This window comes from Ischnura elegans, chromosome 4, assembly GCF_921293095.1.
Source record: "Ischnura elegans chromosome 4, ioIscEleg1.1, whole genome shotgun sequence".
Classification (NCBI taxonomy): Eukaryota; Metazoa; Arthropoda; class Insecta; order Odonata; family Coenagrionidae; genus Ischnura; species Ischnura elegans.
The window spans coordinates 83908912-83931815 of NC_060249.1; the positions used below are offsets into that span (position 1 = coordinate 83908912).

Consider the following 22904-nt stretch of genomic DNA (forward strand, 5'->3'; position numbering starts at 1 on the left):
CGCAGTGGCCTCTCTCGGATTCTTATCCCTCCCCCCTCTCTCCTTACCTGAGGCACATCCAAGGGAAATCTCCTCACTCCACCCGTCACCTTTATCATGCGGCCGTTTTGCCGCCCGGAATCTTTTAAAGCCGGCTCCTCCCCTCCGCTTGTCTTCTTTACATCACGCCCCAGCTATTACAAGGCGCTCTTTGAGCAGTCTTCTCGGAAGATCGGCCCTCTTTGGCCCTTTCTCTCCTCTCCCTTATCCCCTTGTGACTTCAAATTCCCTCTTGAACTATCTTGAATACTGTTGGTTCACTCATTGTGCATGCATTGTCTTTCTGTGACCATCGTTAAAACTAATTCCATAGGGATATACTACTCTTATATTTCCGCTGTTTTATTCAGTGCTTCAACCTGCTCGTCCTCTCCTAATTCTCTATTCTTGCCGTGAAATCTGCTGATCCATTTATTGCGCATGTTATTTTTAATCTGTGGTGAAAACTGTCTCTGGTGCATGGTTGTACCCAGAGAGGGACAGTAGGACAGGGGGCAGCTGCCCCCCTAGAAGTAAAAATCCTAAAAGTCTTTAAGGAAAATTAGGACTGGATTGAAACGAAAGTTTTCAACAAATTTTCTATAAACCCACGAAAAATGATATTAGTACAACAAATGTTACTAAAATAAATTTTTTCAAGCAAGAAAAAAAAATAATAAAGCGCATTTCTAGTTGTTTTAAAATGTTGGCTTCATTCATCTTTTCCAATCTTTAATGTTACGATTTGGACAACCATGGCTTATTCCCCCCCTCCTAGTTTTGATCCTGGGTAATTACGTGCTCTTTATTCAATCTCCTGTTTTATTTCTATGTTAGAGATTCGTTTTATAGAATCAAAATAAGTGTATATATTCGTAATAGCCGAGAATAACTAAGACATGATTTGCAGTGGAGAAATTCTAATTAAAACTTTGATTTCATTAATGTTATATTCAAGTGTTTGAAGTGAATATATTTCTCTTCTTGAGATGCTTTTAGTGTCCTTCACATTCACGCATTTGTGTCGATGGCTCACTGTTCAAATCAATATTTCATCTGAGAATTTCGTCAGTAATTCCAGTCTTTTAATATCGGAGAATAGGTATTAACGTACCATGGGTCACGAAAACGGCAAAAGACTGGCCAAATGGCATTAATTTGATCGTAGTGATGTGTTGTTTGCTCGATCGCTTGGTTCTAGCTGTGCTTTTTAGCTGCAATATTCATTATTTTCCAATGCTCCTTAAGTTGAGCGAAAAGGTGAACTACGTAAGCGTCTTTGTCATATGCAAACGGAATAATCTCCAGAGATTTCGACGCTCGGCAAGTTGACCAAGTGCATGATTGAAAGACCATCATTCTTCGATATTTTTTTTCAGGAAACTTGAATATAATATGACTATAGATGGTATTTTGTAAAGCATGTTTACAATTTTTGTAGCCTTTATCATTTATTTTTTCGCTTAAGTGATTTTATTTCTTTTAACGGGGGAAAGAAAAAGTTTACACATTGTGAAAGGAATACATATTGTGATTTTCAATGGGACGATCTATAGAAATAATATTTTGTAGGAGACTGGAACCCTTATGTCGATATTGTGTCCAACACATTTCGTATTGACACACTGTTGGAACGATAAAATGATGGAGATAGGACTTCATCCCGGAATATTTTAACACGGTGATAGTATCTCAATTAATATTTTAAATCTAGTACTGTGCGTGTTCTTATTTGAATGAAATAAATTAGTTTTTATCTGCAATTCTGACATTCGCACAAATGGTTACGCATTTTTTTCGCTTAACGGTTAAGAAAGTCGCTAATTAAACCCTTCTCGCAAGATAAAGCAAATAACCGCCTATCCAAAAATTGAGAATAAATGGGCGAAGCGTGCTTGGTCAAAATGCGGATGTAGGGATTACGCTTTTCTTGGTGAGCATCCTGTTCTTGGATCGTGGCATGGAATGAGAAGGCGGGAGGGGAGGAAGAGAACTTATGAAGGGAATTAAAGCGGTTGCCTTTTCGTCGACCTTGAGTGAGAAGTTCTCCGAAAACCGGAAAAATGCCATCTCGTTTAGAGAGGCTGTGTTATCCTCCTGCTGGAAGGTAGAAAAGCTTAGAGTGGAGTGGGAAGGGGTTGTCTCTTGCGTGTAAGCGGCTGATCTCTCTTAGAATTTTTCAAATCGTCCTATTCAGTTTTCTCTAGATATTCAGAAAATACTGTTGGTTTTTATAATATTTTCATTTATATATCTCGGTTTTACTCGCAGAAGCTTTTATACAGCGCTGAGCAGGGACGTATCCAGGATTTTTTTCTAGAGGAGGCACACGGGTCTTACAGGTCTTCTCATATTTGATATCAAAAACAAAATACAACGATTGCTATGGATAATATTCTCTTTATTTTGATTTAAAATTTATTAATATTAAATTAAGTGATCGAGGCTCCGTATTACACAAAATAAAACGAACGTAATGATAACCGTATTAAAAATCTTGTCTCTTATTTAAGCTTCTGGGGGGATGGGGAGGGGGCACGAGCCCCTGTGCCCCCTCCTAACTCCGTCCTTGGATGTGCTCTATAAATCAGCATTCGAGTACATCCGTTCTATTTTCCCAATTCATGGAGATTCAACAGCAAGCCGTTTACCGGTCTTCTCGACGTTTTTTTCAGAACGTCAGTATCCTCCGTATTAGGATTACTGTTCACTATTTTACTCCCCCCTCTCCCTCAGCAGGTTTTCATGGAAAATTGGAATTCAAGTTCAATTAATAACCTTAGTCAGTGGCGTAGCGAGGGGGGTCTGGACTACCTCCCTCCTCCCCCCCCCCCCCCCCCCGAAATATAAAAGCAGAGTTACATTGCTTCATGAAAGAAAACGAAGTATTGAAAAATCGTTACTTAAAAAAGATTTATTTGAAAAATTATGTTTTTCGATCATGAAAAGTGTTAAAATTAGTTTCAAATCCTCTACTTATTGTTAGTTTTACCCCCTGCTATTCAAAAATTTCCCCCCTGGTTTTGGACCCTCCCCCGAACGAAATTCCTGGCTACCACACTGCCCTGAGTGTTTCCAATAAATGAGGGAAGCAATTGCTAACACCTGAATTTTTTCTCAATATTGGTAGTTATTTTGCATTTTAATGTCATTATTTTAAAAATTCATCGGAATTGGGTTCACTTTTACCACCATCGGTATTCCTATGCAGGAAAAGATTTTTTCACATATGTATTTAAGTAGTCTGGATGCTTAAACTGGATTTGTAACATTGTATCATCTAGTAATGGTTGCGGAAGCCTACTTTTCGCAGCTTAATTGTGCAGTTTACTAAACTTTTTCAGGTTCCCTGCCTTCAATATGAGAGATTTTATGCGCTCTTTTTCGTCATTGAGAGAATTCCAGTTTCTTTTATTCGCATGGAGACAAATGTGAACTTTAAATTATACTTTAGCTGTAATCTCTTTGTTTGTACCCATCAGTTACAATTCTTTTTAGGCTACATGTAATCATCCCTTCATTTGTGGATCAAAATTAGCCACTATATGAATGTGACTGATGCACCGGTATATTTTTAACGATGTACTCATCTGCCTATTTGACTTGATGGATACAATCCAATCTCTCTTTATCGTGTCTGTGGTTTATTTAGAAATATCCATTGAATTTAATTGACTTAGAGGAAAATCGAATTTCAAAACAATGCCTTACCGTCTCATTGTTTGTATCCGTCAGTTTATTTGCCATAAGTCTATAGAGGCGAACTGTAATCATCCCTTCGTTTGTATAGCATAATCATGTACAATAAAAGTGGTACTGATATGCCGATATTAAGGTATGTTTCCTAATAATATACCGTAATTTATATATTTTGAATTGTAAGCGTGTATCTACCGTTATGAAATATATTTACATTGACGCTATCGAGGGGTTAGGTGGAAGAGGGGACTTCTTATTCTCAACCTCGCCCAAATATAAAGACATTATTATTATTATTATTAAATTTAAAAAATATCGGAATCGTATGTATCCGAATATTTTTTTCGTACAGCATATCCGTATCCCGGATGGCGGAGGGACAGTTTAACCTTTCCTCTTCCCCATTTTTCGGCCACCACGATTGATTCCGCTGAATTCGTTGCCAGCGTCAGGAGCGGAGAAGATCGTTTTTGTTGGGAAGGTCGCCACTTTTTGCTTCCTCTTGGTTGTATCCCTGATAAGAATAAACTCCTCCATTGTGGAGAGGTTTTCCCCTCCAATGAGGGTAAGGGAAGGATAGGTGTACCCTTCCTATACCCTTCAGCAAGGGTAGACGAAGGGTATTTTAGAGCATTGGTGGGTAGGCCCTCTCCTTCCTGGAGTCAAGGGGAAGGGTTGGGCCAGCCTCAATGAAGGGTAGAGGAAGGGTAGGACTAATATAAAAACTAAAAATCCACAAATTAACATAAAAATTTAAAAAATTGCAAAGCAACTAAATTAAACGAATGGGGATGAGTTGCAACAGTGATTTCTAAAATTATAAGATGGTCTTGAACCCAGAACTTATATAATGGAGAATGATGAAGTAGCGCCTTGACAACCTCGGCTATCGAGATAATGTAGAGGAGGTGATTCTTAACGGAACTTATACTACAAAATCTTAAGATGAGATTCGCTCCCGGGCCTATGTGGAAGAAAGCTGTGACTTTTTTCTACCACACCTATTTCGTTTCAGAAAATAAGATCGGCATTCAAATACCGAACATCACTCTCGCGATGTCTCATTGTCAACCACACTAATAGGTTACATCCTAAAAATGTGAATGAAAGAACTTCTAAATGAGCTTTTTTCACGCAATTATAGAAACTATTGTGTACAGTGGCGTAGCCAGGAATTTCGCTCGGGGAGGGGGGGGGGGGTCCAAAACCAGGTGGGGAAATTTTTGAAAAACCGGATACTAAGTAATGGGTTATAAACTAGTTCAAACACCTTTCATAATCGAAAAAACTTCAATAGTTAAAGAAATATTTTTTAAATTCTTTATTTTTCAATATTTTGTTTTCTTTTATGAAGGAAAATGATTGTGTTTTTATATTTCGGGGGGCGGGGGTTCCGGACCACCCGGGACCCCACCCCTAGCTACGCTACTGAATATGTATATTATTGCTTTCCTTAGGGGAATTATTAAGATAAATTGTGCAGCCCGTCTATATTTGCGTTCAAAGACTGCTTACGTTCTTGTACAGAACTCAATACTCTTTAGCAGGTGAAAGTAGCTGAGGAGACGCTTTCAGGGTGTGTTTTCCTCAGCAATAAATGCTAAGTCCCAAGGAAGGGTAGACGAAGGATTTTTCTATCCTTCCCTTACCCTTAATGGTGGGTAGGGCGTGGGTTGTGCAAGGGTAACTACCCACCATGAAGGCTACTACCCTTTCTTTACCCACCATGGTGGAGTTTATTTTTATCAGGGATGCCGAATCTCTGCGTTCGCTTAGACTAAGGGACTTTTAGGTATTCTTTATGTATCTTTGAAAATTGTTTTTTTGTTGAAATGAATACTTCCATTGGAGAACTATATTATTTACCAGCTTTACAAATTTTCCTGGAATAACTGGGGGGAGGGGCACGGGCAGCCGTAAATCCTGCACCTCCCCGACCTTCAGCCCCTCCAATTCACCCCTACGCTGCAAGTGTCAGACTGTCGCTACGTTGTTGTCGTGCTTTCCGTTATGCGTTACTGGGTAACTCTCTGGGATATGTGAACGAATGGATCGTTGTGTCATTCAGCGTCTTCTACTTTTTGGACAGAATCATCATCACCTCCGCGAGCAATTGCATTCATAGTTCATCAAGGCATTTTGTTTCCATATATTAGCGAGTGCTTCGAGTAGTATGTCAGGTGCCTCCCAATTTGTCATGATGAAGTCTCATCCCTGCATAGTTTGTCAGTGTTTTTTCTGTTCGGAAGCTCCTCTCTCGTTGTCGGTGACAAGGGTTGTTCACAGCCATAGAAATCGGCGGATTAAATGCGTATAAATCCCTTCCACTCTGCACCGTAAGTGTTCTCTGGTGGTATTAAGTGATAGATACATATTAGCCGACGTATTTGTTATTATATTGCTTGTATAAAATGTCCAAGTTTGATCTATAAACTGTTACATAGTAATAGCACTTCCATGTACCTAACATATCGTATTGAGCGTAACTTCGAACACTCTATCAGAGTACGGTACGTATACCAAGAAGAAGTTCGATGATTACGGTTAGGCATGCTCTACGTTCGCGTAGCTATCAAAGGCGGAAGTTGCTTACGCACTTATCAGCTGACGATGGACGTAATCGGACGTAATTCGTCCATTCTGGCACTTCTCAATACAGTTTAATTTTTCAACTGTTGTCAATTCCCGTGCCTCACTTGTTTTTTTCGCGCCTACCTTTGTAATTTCGGAATGTCAACATTTGAAAGGGGTCATTCTGTTTTAATAGCGACAGTATTATCACTATACCTGCATGATAATTCCATTTGTAAGGTCTGCATTTAACTTCAGCAGAATATACGGTCCGATATTTCCTCTTTTGGAAGAAGTATTTGTTGTAGTGTGGAAATAATTAGTTGTTAATGATGGCTATTCAGTGTTATAACGAAGTTCTTTCTTGGTAAATATGCTTTTTTAATAGAATTACGTCAATCATTGTAGTGTTAAGGGATATAAAATTGATGTCGATGAGTGTTAACAAGTGTTTTCTTCCCTCAGGCCCGGATGGAGGTGGAGGATCTGTTCGAAGATTTAGCCGATGGACGAAAGTTGTTGAAGCTCCTCGAAATCATATCTGGAGAGAAACTTGGGAAGCCAAATACGGGTCATATGCGTGTTCATAAAATTGAAAATGTTAATAAAAGTTTGGCATTTCTTCACACAAAGGTAAGGATGACTTCTGAAATAATTAACCATAACGTAATTTTTTTATTATTTTACTTGAGATATTTTGAAAGCACCATGATGCTGATGATGCTCTATTTAGTTTTGTGAGTGGCATGTATGGGTAGGAATTGATATTTTTCGCTACCATTTCCTCTAGTTCATTTTTGAATGGAGGTGTAGCCTGGATTTGTTAGGATTTGCCTTTTGAGGAACAGAGGATGAGACAGGACACCTTTCCGTAGCCCTTTTCAGTAAATTTTAAATTAAGTATATCCATATCGAATTTTTGATGGGGGACAGCAGTCATCTGCTCTCCCTTGGCATTGACCTTGCTAATGGGCCTTCCTTCATTTACCATCAGTTGTAAATGTTAGTGTCTAAAAATTGCTGTAATTTCAGATGACAGTGCTTTGAGTTTGTCCAGCTGGTTGACCTCATTCCTTTCCATGATTACAACCCTATAATTGCTGCAGAGGCACTGCTATATCTTGCTATTTAGATTTTTTATCATGCATGAGTGAGATTGAATCACCTACTTATCACTCACCCAATACTAAACTAATAATTTTGAAAATGAGTACTCTTTCGCTTTGCTATTAGTTGAAAAGTTCTCTTTTTAAATCTCTGAACCTGATCCAGTTTTGAACCTGATGAAGTTTCCATGAAAGCATATTTATTTATTTGTTAAAAAGTGCAATGGCGCAAATCATGAAGAGTCGAACAATGATAAATTGCAGTTGGAGACGAAAATGTGCTGAAGAAACAAATTAACTTACTCAGTGAACTATAAGTTAATTTAATTTAACTGGTTATAATATGAATAATTTAGTGTGTACTCATTAGTTATATAACTAACATGAAATGCCTAGATGAACAGCTAGATTAAAGATTTTTTGATTCTCCAATTTAATGATGACTTACGTATTAATTTGCAGGTTCGCTTAGAAAGTATAGGAGCAGAAGATATTGTAGATGGAAATCCAAGACTGATATTAGGTTTAATATGGACCATAATTCTTAGGTTCCAAATTCAAGAAATAGAAATAGATGTGGTACGTATTGATTTTAATTTAATTATGAGCTTATCATTCTTATAAAATTTTATTTTTCTGCACCTTTTTTACATAACAGAGTTTAATTTACAAATTAAACTCATTGTTAGAAGGTCAGAATGTCGACTTTAAATTTAGATATTTTTGCTTGTATTTAAAATTATATTTGCTTCTTTTTTATGGTAATAAGTTTACACCATCTGTCCTGAAAAAGGATGCCAGCAGTATTTATTTATATTCCCGTTTTTTTCTTTCAGGATGAAGAGAATGAAAGTAGTGAAAAGAAATCAGCGAAAGATGCATTATTACTGTGGTGTCAAAGAAAAACTAGCGGGTACAATGGAGTCAACATACAAGACTTCACAGGTACATTTGTTTCTCTTGGAAATATGAAGATATTTTGTCACAGTTTTTATTTTAAAAATGAGTGATATGGATATATTAATTTTGGATTTTAATAATACCTTAAAAGTTTAATCCAAAAGGTAGAAATAAGTAGAAGTTATAACTTATAAGTTTTAGTTCTTGTGTCTTCAATATCTCATGTCTTATTAACCACATGCATTGCTGAGATTAAAATTCATTTTCTTCAAATGCTAATGAAAGTTGAATTGCAGAAAAATATGGGAAAAATTTATTTAGAAATTTTTAAAATTTCACATTCATCAGGACATTTTTTTCATAATCATTCATACATAGGACTAAATTTTAGAGGGGGAGGGACTTATAAGCACTCTTGTGGTACACGCAATAAAATCCTATGCATGCCTGTAGTTATACTCTATATTTTTCATTTATAAATTAAGATGTTTCTCATAATTTCAAGGGAATTAATGCTTGGAGGCTGATCATAGGATTTTACGTACATTAAAGAATGGCTCTCTGCTGGAAGTATTGAGGGAGGGAGTCCTCTCAATGTAACATAGTTGTTGCATTATGTCTTTTTACATTTCTTTCAGTATAGTGATGACAGTAGTGTAGATTTTAGCATAAGGAAGGGCATACAGGATGTTTCTTATTCAAGGGTGTTTATTATTTCCACCCCAGGGTTTGTATTATATAAAAGCATCTCTAAAAATGGAATTAATATTTTAAAAATTATGAATTAAAAGCTTTATTTTTAGAGGCAACCTTACATTTGGCTGTAAAAATACCAATGACGAGGGCAAAACATTGCAAAAACTTGTGATACAGCACCTCTTAGCCATAGCACATGTAAGGGCTGATATGCATTGACAAGTGGCTTTTAGATATGTACATATTCGTCAATTACTTTAAGACATTGTTTGTCAAGCTCGTGAAATTTAAAAAAAGTATTGAAGAACTATCTTAAAGATTACCATCGTCTCTTTTTTTTTTTTTAGAGATTACTGGGGAGCTGGTTACCTCTCCCCTAAATTCAACACATAAATAATCCTATAGTCTGTTAATGAAATATCAGATAATCATTATCCTATTGTGGTATCCTATGAAGTACCTTAGGCATATAACACCCATGATGATATTTTTTATTTGTTATGATGACTAATATAAGTATTCTACTGAACAGGTTCTTGGCGAAGTGGTTTGGGATTCAATGCTCTCATTCATGCTCATCGGCCTGATCTCATCGACTACCAATCCCTTGTACCATCCAGGCACATGGAAAACCTCAACAGGGCTTTTGATATTGCTCAAGAGGACCTTGGAATTCCAAAGCTTCTTGATGCTGAAGGTAACAATTTTTGATAGGCAATTTCATAATTTTAAATTAGAAATATTGGTCTTGATGTTGTGATTGACTTTGTTTCAATTTTAGTTTGAGATTTTACACTAACTTATAATGTAGCCAAAATTATATTAAATCGAAAGAATCTGCAAAATATGCATTGAATTAATGTAAACATCCATCTATCAAAATGAGTATGTATTAACTATGAGAAAATTTAATTGAAGATTTTAAAGGTGCCCTCAAGGTTATGATTATTGCCCTATGCAAAATTTCCTTTAAAATGTTTATGTCCTTTTTCATAGATGTGGATACGAATCGACCAGATGAAAAATCCATCATCACATATGTGGCATCATATTACCATACTTTCGCCAGGATGAAAAATGAAATGAAAAGTGGTAGAAGAATTGCAAATGTAAGTAATAGTTTATCGTCCAATCTATTTTATTATTGAAATAGATGATTTTGGTGCTTGCATATTTTTATAAAATTAATTTCTTTCTTCTTTTGAAAGCCTTGAGTTTAAATTAAAATTTCTTATTTTCAATTAAGTATCACTTGGTTGAGTATAGTTGATTGAATTCTTTTTGCATACAATTTTGAGTTTATATTCAGATTACCTTTAACCTTTTCATTTGCGAATGTGTCTGATGTAAATGATGAGGAATTCATTTTTAGTTATGATACTAAAAGAGGTATAATTTCTGTGGATTGCTTAATTTTCTCATCGATCAATTGGTAGAACCGTATGAAATTTTTAGGATTTGTAATTCCCCATCAATTGACTGCATATTTTACGTAACTATCTTCAGGTATCACATGATTTGATATGTTTATTTGTGATTATTATTTATTATTACAATTTATGGACAGTACTCGTCTAAGTTCTGGTTTATTTAATCTCCTCATTTGTTTATTATTGTTTTTTTATATTTTGTGCATGTAAATTATGTTGATTTATAGATTGTGGGGCAAATGATGGAAGCTGATGCTATGAAGAAGCGCTATAGCATGCTGACTACTAATTTGTTGGAGTGGATAATAAGAACCACTAAGCAACTATCTGACCATAAATTTCCTAACTCACTGGAAGGCATTCAGAGTGAATTGACTGCTTTCAAGACTTACCGAACTGTTGAGAAGCCTCCAAAGTAAGATGCAATTTATACTCTTGTTCTGTTTGTACAGATAGAAGAAGGGAGTTAATTGTGTTGCAGCTATATTGGTACAAAGGAATTTATGTATGATTTGGTCTGTCTCTCTCCAAGCAGTAGTTAACCCTTTCGCACCGGACCTTCGTTGAAGGAAATTCTTCCTCAATACGAGTCTCTTGAAAGTTTTCTTTACTCCTCTGTACGAAGCCTTTCCACGTCGACTAAAGGCAGTGGGTCCCTCCCGAAACATTTTTGGACCCAACTCGGTGGGGCACCGATCCTTTTCCTCGGCCAGACCCTAGAGGGATTAAAAGCCCCTTCCTAGCACGAGTCCGCGGTCAACTAGCTAAAATATTAACGCAGAATATATGCAAATATTTGTTGTTCGTATCGATTTTTTTTAATTCAAAATGAGTTTCGTGTTTTTTTCTGAGCCTGCAGAAATTTTAAACGAAGTTCTAACGTTTATATAGACGGATTTTGTATATTTACTAGTTGTTCTATACCTCTGTTGATATTGATGTTAGAATTTCGTTTGAAGTTTCCATGTGGTCAGCAAAAAAAGATGAATTAATTTCTAGCAATGGATTTCAAAAGTAAGCAACAAATATTTTTTTGGAAAACACACTGCAAATAACAGTAGTTGACCGCGTGGAGAGGATAGGAAAGGGTCGACCTGAGCGGCCGATGAAGGGGCTGGGCTCGCGCTAAGGCGGATCACAAGGGGCGACCGCGTCCGTGGGTCTATTGTGTCCGCCATCCTCGCCGCACAGGTGCGGAATTCGGCGCGAAAGGGTTAAATTATCAAAGATACCATATTTATTAAAAATATTTTAACTTTTAGCAGTCTCATATGGTAACATTTTTGATGTTACTTAAAAATAAAATTGCTGGTCTCAATTTGGATGAAGCCTCTAATATTGATGTGCTATTTTACTTTCACTGGAATTGATGCAGCAAATTATCCTTTGCTTATATTTGAAGTACATTTATACTTATATTTAGTATCATTACATATTGGGCTAATATGTAATGGAAACTTGAAAATGTTTTTGAAGCCAATTCCTGTTAGAAAATATTTTCTTAAGTGCTATTACATTTTTATTAAATAAACTTTATGTTTTATACTTCTAGGTACCGGGAGAGGAGTGAAATAGAAGTGTTATATTTCCATATAAATACACATTTGAAGTCATTACACCAGCCTCAATTTGTGCCAATGGATGGGCAATTAGTGCATGATATTGAGAGAGCATGGGAGGCATTAGAAAGGGCAGAACATGCTCGTGAAGTAGCTCTGCGCCAAGAGTTACTCAGGCAAGAAAGGCTAGAACAGCTGGCTTTTAAATTTCGGAGAAAGGTGTGTGTGTAATTTTATTTACAATGTGCATAATTTCTTTGAAGCTATTGCTTATGGTGATATATACTACTCTGTTATGAATTTCAAAATGAAAAATAATTTAAGTCAAATATTGACATTATCTGTGGTGAAGTCATGCATTTGATTTATTTGCAACTGATGCATTTCACTCTTAATTTTTGGATTTTCATACATTGACTGATTAAGTGTTAAATTTTATGGAACTAGTAAGAATATTGTTTTTATTCTACTTTTTACTTGTAAAATTGTTCTCACTGTTTTAATATACGATATTAAAAGTATTTCATATTTTCCTTTCCTGAATTTGTGATATAGGAATTTTCTCAGTAATCAGTAGTTGTTTGATTAATTTCACCTATTTCATTGATAAATATCTGAAGAAAAACAGATATGAAGAAATTGCTCTCTTCAGTGCAGTGAATTGGAACTGTTTGGTGTACATTTTAATGATTTTATTTATAATATTTGATTTTTCTAAGCATTAATTTCAATGTATGTATTATAGCCAAAATATTATATTTGATTTTATTGTTTATTGTTTTCAACAGAGCGTTCTCAGGGAAAGTTTTTTGAAAGACATGACACAGGTGCTGTGTGATCCTGAATATGGAAGTAATCTTGCACAGTTAGAAGCTACCATGTCCAAGCATGAAGCAATGAGTGCTGAAATATTGGCTCGTGTGAGTTTCAAGTCTCTTTTTACTTAATATATATAGTAAAAATGTATGCATGTATTAATTTTGATACTATGTATGTAGTTTTATCTCCTTTGACTGATCGCTGAAAATTTATACTAATTTTGTAATGTTCAAAACTGGTTCAAGTTGAATCTTATTTGTTATAAGTGGTATTAAAACTGTCATTTTCTGAAGTCTGATGTATCAAATTATTTTATCTGTGACTTAACGAAGGAAAGCATATTGTGGGTAAGCTTTTTGTAAATAAAAATGTCTTTTTATTTGTAGGAGGATAGATTTCACGACCTGACCAGTATGGCTGATGAATTGGTCCGAGAGAATTATCATGGGAAGGAGAGAGTTATTGCCAAAGAAAGAGAGATCCTAGCGAGGTGGGATGAGCTATTGGTTCTGCTGGGAAATCATCGTACTAGTCTAACAACAGCTTGTGGCCTCATGGCATTATTAAGAGAAATTGACACAGTGCTTGCTACAATCAAAGAAATGGAGGTTTGTATATCTAATTCATTTTTTTTTAGTGAATATTAATGTTTATATTTCTTGTGAAAGCAAAGAATCCTAACAAATGCTGACATTTCGTTGTAGCTGTTATTGCTAATTTCCATCTAATTCTTTAATAGAAATATCAGTATTCAGAATTTCTTTGTGACATTTTTTTCTTGATTTTATTTCACCAACTAGTATTTCAAATCTTTGGTGCTGAGGTTATTATACTACAAATATTGGTACTTAAGAAGCTCTTTAAGGGCCACTTGGTAGATATTAAACTTATAACTGTGATTTTATATTGCCTATTGTCATGCCTTCATGTAACATAATTGGTAGTGACACAATTTTTCCTTTGTTTCAATTGCGTAATGAGCATAAAATGGGGAAGCAAAGAAATTATTGAAGTTCCAGTATACTTAATTTTATTTGTTTACTTTCTGTTTTCTTTAGGTTGAGTTTCAATCTGTTGATGTGGGAGGCCACCTTCTTGGAGTAGAAGACCTTTTGCAGAAGCACAGTTTAACTGAGCTTCAAGCTACTGCTGCCGGTGAAACCCAGAGTCGATTGCAACGGCAAGGGCAAGCATTTTTAGCTCAGGGTCACAAAGAAGCACCATTGCTTCAGGCACACCTTGAGAAACTAGCTGCTGCTTATAAAAGGCAAGTATAATATCTCGCTTAATTTTCTTACTCAGTCCTTCACTTTGGAGATTTGTTCGCCTAAATCTTGTGTGAAGATGAGGATTTTTTGTGGTGACCTATATCTTTTAAGTATGATCTTATTCTTTCCCTTTGTATGATGCTGGTGAAGTCTTCTTGGGGTTTCCACCATGTGAGGTTATTGTAGGCCTACGTTTTGATGGCTGCCTCTGCCAACATCTTCAAGGCATGACAATGTGAGAATGGTGCCTTCCTTTACAGCGGTCAGTTTCTTGCCAAAATCGTCAGGTTACTTCTGATTGGCTCACACTAGTTTTTTGCCTTTCCTCCTTGATTTTTCTTAGGTCTGGGTTCCAGGCGGTGCATAAAGCATAGCCTGTGTCATGGTTGAAGTTTTTCCTTTCCATTCGGATCTCTACCACCTCCTATCCCCTAAGCCTTTTGTCAACGCCTGCCTTCCATACATCCCTACCATCTCTGGGGAAATATCTATATATTATCTGGGCGTTGGTAATATGCTTGTCTCCCTCTGTTGGCATCTCTTTCCTATCCTTGAAGGCATTTTCCAGGGCCAGTGTTATTTCTCTTTCTGAGTAGCCATTTTGTCAAAAAGTGGTCTTGAGATGGCAGATTTCAGTGGGTAGGCTCTCTTCATCGGTAATGGACTGTGCTTGGTGGAGTAGTGTGCGTGGTCATCTTGTAGACATCACTGCTCTCTGTTGGGATGGATGATGGTGAATTTGGCCATTTGGAAAATATCTGGAGTCCTAGAGAAAAATAGCATAAGAACAATTCATAAGCCGCCTAAAAAGCTGCAAAACAAACTCATCTGAGTTAAGGATGACGTCAGCTTTAAAACTCTGGGGTTAACCAAATCCTGTGCGTATGCAGTGAAGCTTATGTTGGAGTGACGCGGATGAAGGAACATAAGAGGAGCATCCGATTTGGCCAATTTCAAAAATCTGTCATGGCAGAGCATAGCATAGATAACAACCACCAAATTACGCAGCCAATCCAATGGCTACTGGGACCGAATAACGAAGGAGGCGATCGAGATCTGAATGGAGAAGAAAAACTTCAACCATAACACAGGCTGTGCTTTGGAACCCAGCCCTAAGAAAAATCAAGGAGGAAAGGCAAAAAACTAGTGTGAGCCAATCAGAAGTAACCTGACGATTTTGGTGCGAAACTGACCACTGTAGAGGAAAGCACCATTCTCGAATTGTTATACCTTGAAGACGATGGCAGAGGCAGCCATCGAAATGGGGGCCTACAATTAACTCACCCAGTGGAAAACCTGAGAAGACTTCACTATATCTTCGAAAGTTCCAATGTATATTTGCTGTGTGTAAGAGAAATTATTTTTAGATGTGAAGGAGTTTGAAAAATTAGGAGACTCATTTTTCTGTTTTTCCATTCATCTCGCACTTTTCTAGCTAATAGTGATGAAAAAGTGACTAACACAGATCCTTTCTTTGGTAAATATGATACCTGCACTGCACAAATGTTCAACAATCGTCCACCGAATCAAATCCATTCATCTAGTAGTCCTAGTAGTAATAACTCATGCCGAGCGAGTCACTGCTTCACAGCTACTCCTTGACTTCCCTCATGGACCTTGTATTATTAGTTGTTGTTTTCACTCTTGTGAAAGATCCTTTGCTCAATGAAAGGCTCTCCCTGAACTAGTAAATGAACCTGGTCTGTAATGGAGTTACCATCTTGTGAAAAGTAGATGGAAACTTTCACGTTTTCGTCTGGTAAATATGCAAGGGAATGGCTGAATGGGCAAAGTTTTTTTCAACATAATTTATTTTCTCTTCCACCTACAAAATTGTGGTAAGGAATTGTGATTCAGGGTCTGAGTGAACGACCTCATCATGCTAAAATATTATTCTTCTATTTTCAGGTTGCTGGAGCAAGGCAAAGCCCGCCGTGCTCGATTGGAAGATGCTCGCAACTTCTTTCAGTTTGCACAAGACCAGGAAGAGGAGGAGGCATGGGTGATAGAGAGGCAACGTGTATGTAAAGCAGGAATTTCCGCCAAGGATCTCCGTGCAGTTCTCAGTTTGCAGCAAAAGCATAAGGTATTGCTTGCTGAAGTTATTTTTTGATTTTCGTAGATGTGAGCATTATTAAACTATAGATCATATTTTCTTAGCTTTACTAAAAAATAATTGAGCATTTATGACTTAAAGCAGTTTTTCAGTGGCGTTAATCTGTTCTGACTTGTGAAGGACAAAAATTGGTGGTGCTTTTGTTATTTGATGGCAATTAATGGTACCTGCTGAGTCAAGTAATCCTAAATATTCTTCAATGAATAAAACATGCAAAGCATGAATTGCATGCATTTCTGTTAATAATAATATCCATGGTGATGATCATTGTAGTACTTAAGTCTAACTCATGTTCAATCGCAGCTCTAAAATCAAGCTTTTGGAATCATGCTGAAGAAAGCACAATGTAGCTCTTGTTAAGCTATCGAATTGATGTAGTGATTTTTTATAGTTTTGAAAGCCCTTCAACATTGGTTGCATGGAGGCTATTAAAAATGGGTTCTTTTTCTTGTTTTGCCTCAAAATGAAACATTAGAAATAGAAATGTAGTGAGAATTTTTGGCTTTTAGTGATATCATTTCTGTTATGACATGAAGTTGGCTTAAAAAAATTGGTAATTTTCCTCTCAGTCCAAAAATATATATCTTGATAACATGCTAAAAATTATTCATTGCGCATGAGCAACACATGATAAAATGCTAAAAAAATCATTCCAAATGAATTGTATGAATGTAAATGGATAGGAAATGAATTTCAAAATATTATTTATTAAATTAATCACTTTACACATTAATATGATTTGTGAAGTGTTTAGGAAGTCTTCTCAGAATCGTGTTTGTCTAAGATTTGTGCAAATTGGGTATCTTTTTTATTAAAATTAATCAAAGTTTAATAATGATAAAATATCTTCAGCTAGGTTATGTCTGGAGATGTCACTACATAGTTACATATTTATTGAAATTAGTTGAAGGTTATAACTGAAAGACTAATAACTATTTACATTGATTTACTTCTTTTGCATGACTGCTGGTGGTATCACCTTACTACTAGTCAAAGTACCAGGTAGTTCTGATTGTATTGTCAGTGTTACTTATTGATGTTTATTGCTTGTGGTTGTCTTTGTTTTTCTTTATAATGTCAATATGTCACTACTCCATGAAGTGTTCTACTGTTATTTGTCTTTCCTTTCTTACAAATTTTAAATTTTACCAGCCAACTCTTGAGTATGTATATTTTCAATTTCCGCTGCAATGAATTTTAAAGAATTCTTTGAATAATGAAAAATCAATTAATGGAGAGTATGGAAAATAATGTCTTAATTTTATAAGTGGCTCTTGCCTCCAAATCCTTTCCGATCTCCCACCTCTGTGCAAATTTCAGCCCTCCAGTGTTTATCGAAGTGGTTGGGAATTTATTCATCAGTCAGTCAGCCATGCAAGGGGGATTGTTCGTGTGCGTATAAATTGTGGCCACAACTACTGGAAACTTATCACATTAAGTTTCAATAGTATGAATAGATATTTGAAGATTCCTTTGAAACAAACTGATTTAATTCGATTTTCTTTGTGCAGTTATGGTTGATGTATTAATATTTGTCACCACATGTGTTTGGTGTGTAAAAATTTACTTTTACTGTGAGTAAGCCATTTAGTGCTGTATGTGTTGGCTTAGAAAATGAGCCTCTTAGCTACTGAGTGTCAGGCAGGCCATGGGGCAAATTTGAGTTTTCCTGAGCTCCTCAGCGATCAATCGTAGGCTCTGGTGATTTTTCTATAAATCTTGTCCCCTTCTCAGTGGACCTGATCATCCCAGACTTATGTTACTCATGATGTTTCATTGCTAGGTACTGAAGCTTTGGAGGTCTTACAATATAAAATTTGTGGGATTTGGAGTGACGAATATTTTAATCAAGGTTACCTTTTGGTATTATATTCACTTTAAAATTATTTGAACTGCAAATGTTTTCAAACCCAAGATGTTGGTTTGGCATGCAAATTTATTTTCTGTGTGTCTGATACTTGTTCTTTTTCGTAAATTATTTTTTTTTGATGATGTCACCTGATTTTGGTTCCAAGTCCATTCATAATGTTACTTAGCTTCTCTCCTTTGGTGTTTATTTGTAAGTTTTTATCAAAATGTTTCCTATTTTCGGTTAAACATAATTATAAAAATATATATTTCGTTCTTCAAACAAAATTATAAGGAAAGTAATGAGGAACTTGCATGGGTCGTAGATTGCTCTAAAAACTATTTTGAATAAGTCAAATGGATACATTAGCTCGCAAAAATACCTTCAGTTTCTCCATTCGACATCAAAAGAAATAAAAAAATTGCATTTAAAATCGAGAAAAATTTCTCTGAGCCGACCACTGCGCGAAGACACCCGAGCGTTGCCGAGGCCAGGCGTGACGTCATAGGTGCCTAAACAACCGTAGGGAGTAGGGAAATACGCTGAGCGCATGGTGTGAAATTTGTTTTGAGGGAGTATTTAGCCGCTCATCGTCACTTTATTTTGTTCTGTTATTCTTGAGCAAGTTTTCCTATTGCTATTGTGCCTAGATTATTACTTGGGATATTAATAATGCGGCATCGGGATGCTGAAGTACAAGCGTTTCACTTCGTGTGTTTTGGTTATCAGAAAAATGGATGATAACGTTGCCACTCGTTCGAATAGTGCACCTGAAATTCATCTACGTCTACATAATAACCCGCAAGCCGCCTAAAAGGCGTGTGGCATGGGGTGTTAGGACACCAGCATTTTTTTAGGACACCAAAAATTGATGCCACGACCCTCATGGAATTTGTTAAGACAAATTATTGCTATGCGTCGGCGGCAAATCGAGTTGTAAAAGAAACTTGTAATACTGGAGGATAACGATCGTAAGCTGTGCTGTTGACATTAGAGTAAGCTGTGCTGTTGAATTTGGCAACGCCGGATTAACGGAGAAGGTAGTCCTATCCGTCCTACGGTACGAATTAACAGCAAAACAGTCTGCACACAATCCACACGTGAGATCGCGAATCGGTTCCGCTGCCAACACACACACAAGCTACAACCTATTTCAATAATATAGGTTAATCCACAAACAATATACTAGCATATACCATAAAAATATAGTGGGAAATAGGCAAATACTCTTATCAAAAACTGGATGTCACTATCACATTCTTATATTCATCACGTACAACTTACAATAACAGAACTCGTTATGATGAATACAACTATTTATTCACTGATTTAAACCCTCAAATTAGCCCACACAAGTGACACAGGTGACATTTCTCACTACTATTCGTTGAAATAATGGAATAACAAACTTCACACACAGTTTTTATTTCAATAGCGTGATCGTGAAATGTCATATCTACGGTGAACAACGGAGATTAGCACGCCACTGACAATTTTTACACTACTGGTAGACATTTATCAATAGCGTAATAGTACTTTTTACAATTCAATCACGATGGAACACTGATAACTCTTGGCCGATATTTTTCAACCTTGTCAAACTTTGTGCATTACAACCACTGGCACTGTGATTATTAGCAGTAGCTTAACGGGAGATATCACGTTGAAAATAACACTATTTTGGCACAAAAATGTTCCTAGATGTCTCCAATCAGCGAGCAAAAGTTGCATTTACTGGAATTCACCCCATAATACAAGCACAGACAGTCCTAAACGACGAATTCTCCATTACCTACGAATAAACGGATAAAGTTATTGTATATAAAAGCCAAGCGGACATTAGTAAACATCAAAATCGTTCTAATTACATACTTAAATGAATGATATGCCGTCGATAACATCAACTTACAATTAACGTATCCTCCTTCCAATGGCCGTGGCTCAGACTCCTACAACGATGTTATTTAGGTATTATCAAATTGTTGGTTTAACTGCTCCAGTTTGTATTTTATGCCCTTACTCAGATATTAATATTATAAATAATGCAAAATACGAGGGCTTCCAAGCCTCTATCGTCGGATATTTATCTTTAAATATAAAATAATCAACACGTCTAACAAACGAAGCTCTCACAACTGCTGGCAACTATTACAAACAATCACAACAATAGCTTCGCGTGATGTTTAGGCACCTTTGACGTCATCGAGGCTTCGTCGGCAGTGGCTTGGGGGGTGAGGGAGTTTTTCCCGCGCTTTAAAATTCGTTATATTTATCATTAAATATCTCGCGAAGGAAAACTCAGATTTACATGCGGTTTTCTTTGTTGTATTCAGAAAATAATTTTCTGTCCGCCTATGAAATAAAAAAAATTCATGCAAGTTCCCCATTGTTTTAATGGTTTGGTATTATTGTGAATGGAACTTATTAATTACCCATCTAAGAAAACTATTACTCTGAAGTATTGCTGTGCATAGTAGAGACTTGCTTACTTGGTGGTGGTTGCGGTTTTTTGTGATGAGATGTTAAATTAAAACTACTGTAAACCTGTGCTTGGATTTTGGAGGTATTTTTCATGGAAAATATTTTGTGCATTTTTAATAAGTCTTGTTTGAGATGACAAAGTTTGGCATTTATTCTTTTCCTTTAATATTTGAGATATCAAAAGCACAGCATGAAACAAGTAACGATGTTTGCAGCTAGGCGCACAGGTGCAAAATAGGTGGTGCAAAGTACCAATTTGAATCCTGGCTAAGGCAAATGATTTTTTCATGCCAAGTTTCATCCTTGTATAATACAAAGAGCCTGAGTTGTCATTTTAATATTTTAATTTTGTGACTGCTTTCAATAACTTTTTATATCCGACTTTTTTTAAAGGCTCTACTTGATGAAATGAAGTCTCGAAGACAGAAATGTGAGAGAGTTTGTGAATCTGGTCAGCTGTTGATTAAGGAAGGTCATCCTAGATCTACAGAAATTGGAGCTCGAATTGAAAGTTTGCGAGCACATTGGAAAAGATTGGAGGAATTAGCTTTGCTGAGGAAGAAGCAGTTGGAAGATGCTGCGGAGGCATATCAGGTACATGACTTTAGAGGCCTGCGCCAAACTCATTTAATAAGTTATAAGAAAGATATCGGTAAACAAGAACCCCTCTTGTAGAAGTGTTTAAATCTCACCCCTCTGAGTTTGTCTTCGGTTTCAATGTCTATGGTTACAGATTCGTAGTACAAAAATTATTTGAGACCATAATATTTTTAATTTTTTTGCAGTTCTATACTGATGCCAATGAAGCAGAATCATGGCTAAGGGAGAAAACAGCTTTAGTAGGAAGCACTGACTGTGGAGAGGATGAACCCAGTGCTCAAGCTCTTCTTCAGCGACATAGAGACTTGCAAGGGGAGATAGTTGCATATTCTGGTGACATTAATTCCCTTAATACCCAGGCTGAGCGTTTGATCAAGGCCGGCATATCCAAATTAGAGGTAAGTTCAGTGACTGAAATTTTAGTAACAGGTGGTTCTTTGAAGAGAGTTTTGTTTTACCCAGTGAATTGGGAGATTTATATGATCTCAGATGAACAGAAATTGGTGTGACTATAACACTTAATTTTGGCTGTTACTCTGGTCCTGTGGGTCAAATATATCCTATGCCTATACATATCAGTATCTTTTGGTGCAGTCAACTTAAGTCAACAGGCAACCTGAGTTCTTTTGTAGATTTCCAAAGGACTTGGATGGAAGAACTTTCTTATTTTCAGTATTTCTCCCACGTCATTCCATTTTTCTATACTATATATTGTCTTGCTATTGTGCAAGGCCATGTGCAGTTTCTTTATGGGTGATGGTGACTTGTATGGGCCAGTCTGCATGTTTTTTTCTCCTCCCACCCAAGTCACTATTAGCCGGCAGAGTGTCTTCTTGGAGTGGGGTCTTCCAAGTCTCAAGGAAGACAGTCATAGCTCATAGGGGATCATGTTATGATCCCTTCATATATGTTCTGCAATATGCTGAAACATGAGGTAGCTTCTGTCTGGTAGCCCTTCCAGCATTTCAGTGTCCTGCAGGTTTGCCATATGTAATTCTAGCCAAAGCTACAGAGATTTGATTAGATACCCTCGTTGAAGTTTATGGGGGATAGTCTTTGACCTAGCAAAGGAGGTTGGCAGTTTTCTTTGTGTGTTTGAATCTCATGGTTAAGTAAAACTTATTTGACAGCCCTCTCAGAAATTTTGGAAATCCTCTCAGAAACCCCGGCCATGTAAGGTATCGCAGTGTATCCTGTAGGTTTTTTTGTTTCTCTTGTTCATGGTGGTTCTTTCACTTAATTTCTTCAACATATATACCGTTTGATGATGGGAATATGTACCATGGTGTTTCCAGTGTAAGTTGAGTTTGAAAATATGTGATGATGAATCTAAATATTAACAACTTGAGGTGAATATGCTGGCGTTTCATCTTTCTTAGTCACTCGTTTCTTCGACCTGAAGGTTGGATAAGTGAGTGCTCAATGAGAGACTGCCACAAGCGTGTGAATTTTACACATTCAGGGTTGGAGGGGAGTTCCTTTCCCCAAGCCATATATCCCACTACGATACGCTCCTGAAAGTATGTAATGTTATGTATTCAAATTACATAAAATTATAAATATATGAAATGAGGTGATTAATTTTGGCACATAAGATTGGGAGTTAGGGGATATTAGATTACTGCAGTTTCAAAGTAATGAAACTGTTCTATATTAAGCTATGTTAATTGCCAAAAATATTATACTATGTAATTGTTGAGTTTTATCTTTTGTGTAATTTATGTAGGTGTGGAATTTGGGTGACCAGTAACATTTCAAATCCTATAAATGAATTATTTTATGTAAGCATTCC

At 36.4% G+C, this 22904-nt stretch overlaps 1 protein-coding gene across 12 annotated transcripts in view; it reads left to right on the forward strand.

The window, feature by feature from the left end:
• The window catches only part of LOC124157741 (spectrin beta chain, non-erythrocytic 2), a 218640-nt gene that overhangs the window by 109050 nt on the left and 86686 nt on the right, over positions 1-22904 (forward strand). For 10 of the 12 annotated variants that reach the window (XM_046532735.1, XM_046532724.1, XM_046532725.1 and 7 more), the window contains exons 3-16: positions 6754-6921; positions 7857-7973; positions 8231-8339; positions 9523-9687; positions 9987-10099; positions 10648-10835; positions 11973-12198; positions 12768-12899; positions 13185-13406; positions 13857-14065; positions 15975-16152; positions 17173-17184; positions 20906-21106; positions 21298-21510. In XM_046532735.1, coding sequence (XP_046388691.1) covers positions 6754-6921; positions 7857-7973; positions 8231-8339; positions 9523-9687; positions 9987-10099; positions 10648-10835; positions 11973-12198; positions 12768-12899; positions 13185-13406; positions 13857-14065; positions 15975-16152; positions 17173-17184; positions 20906-21106; positions 21298-21510 — 2253 coding nt within the window. The remainder of the gene's footprint in view (positions 1-6753; positions 6922-7856; positions 7974-8230; positions 8340-9522; positions 9688-9986; positions 10100-10647; positions 10836-11972; positions 12199-12767; positions 12900-13184; positions 13407-13856; positions 14066-15974; positions 16153-17172; positions 17185-20905; positions 21107-21297; positions 21511-22904) is intronic. The other 2 variants (XM_046532726.1, XM_046532736.1) reach the window with 1 other exon arrangement.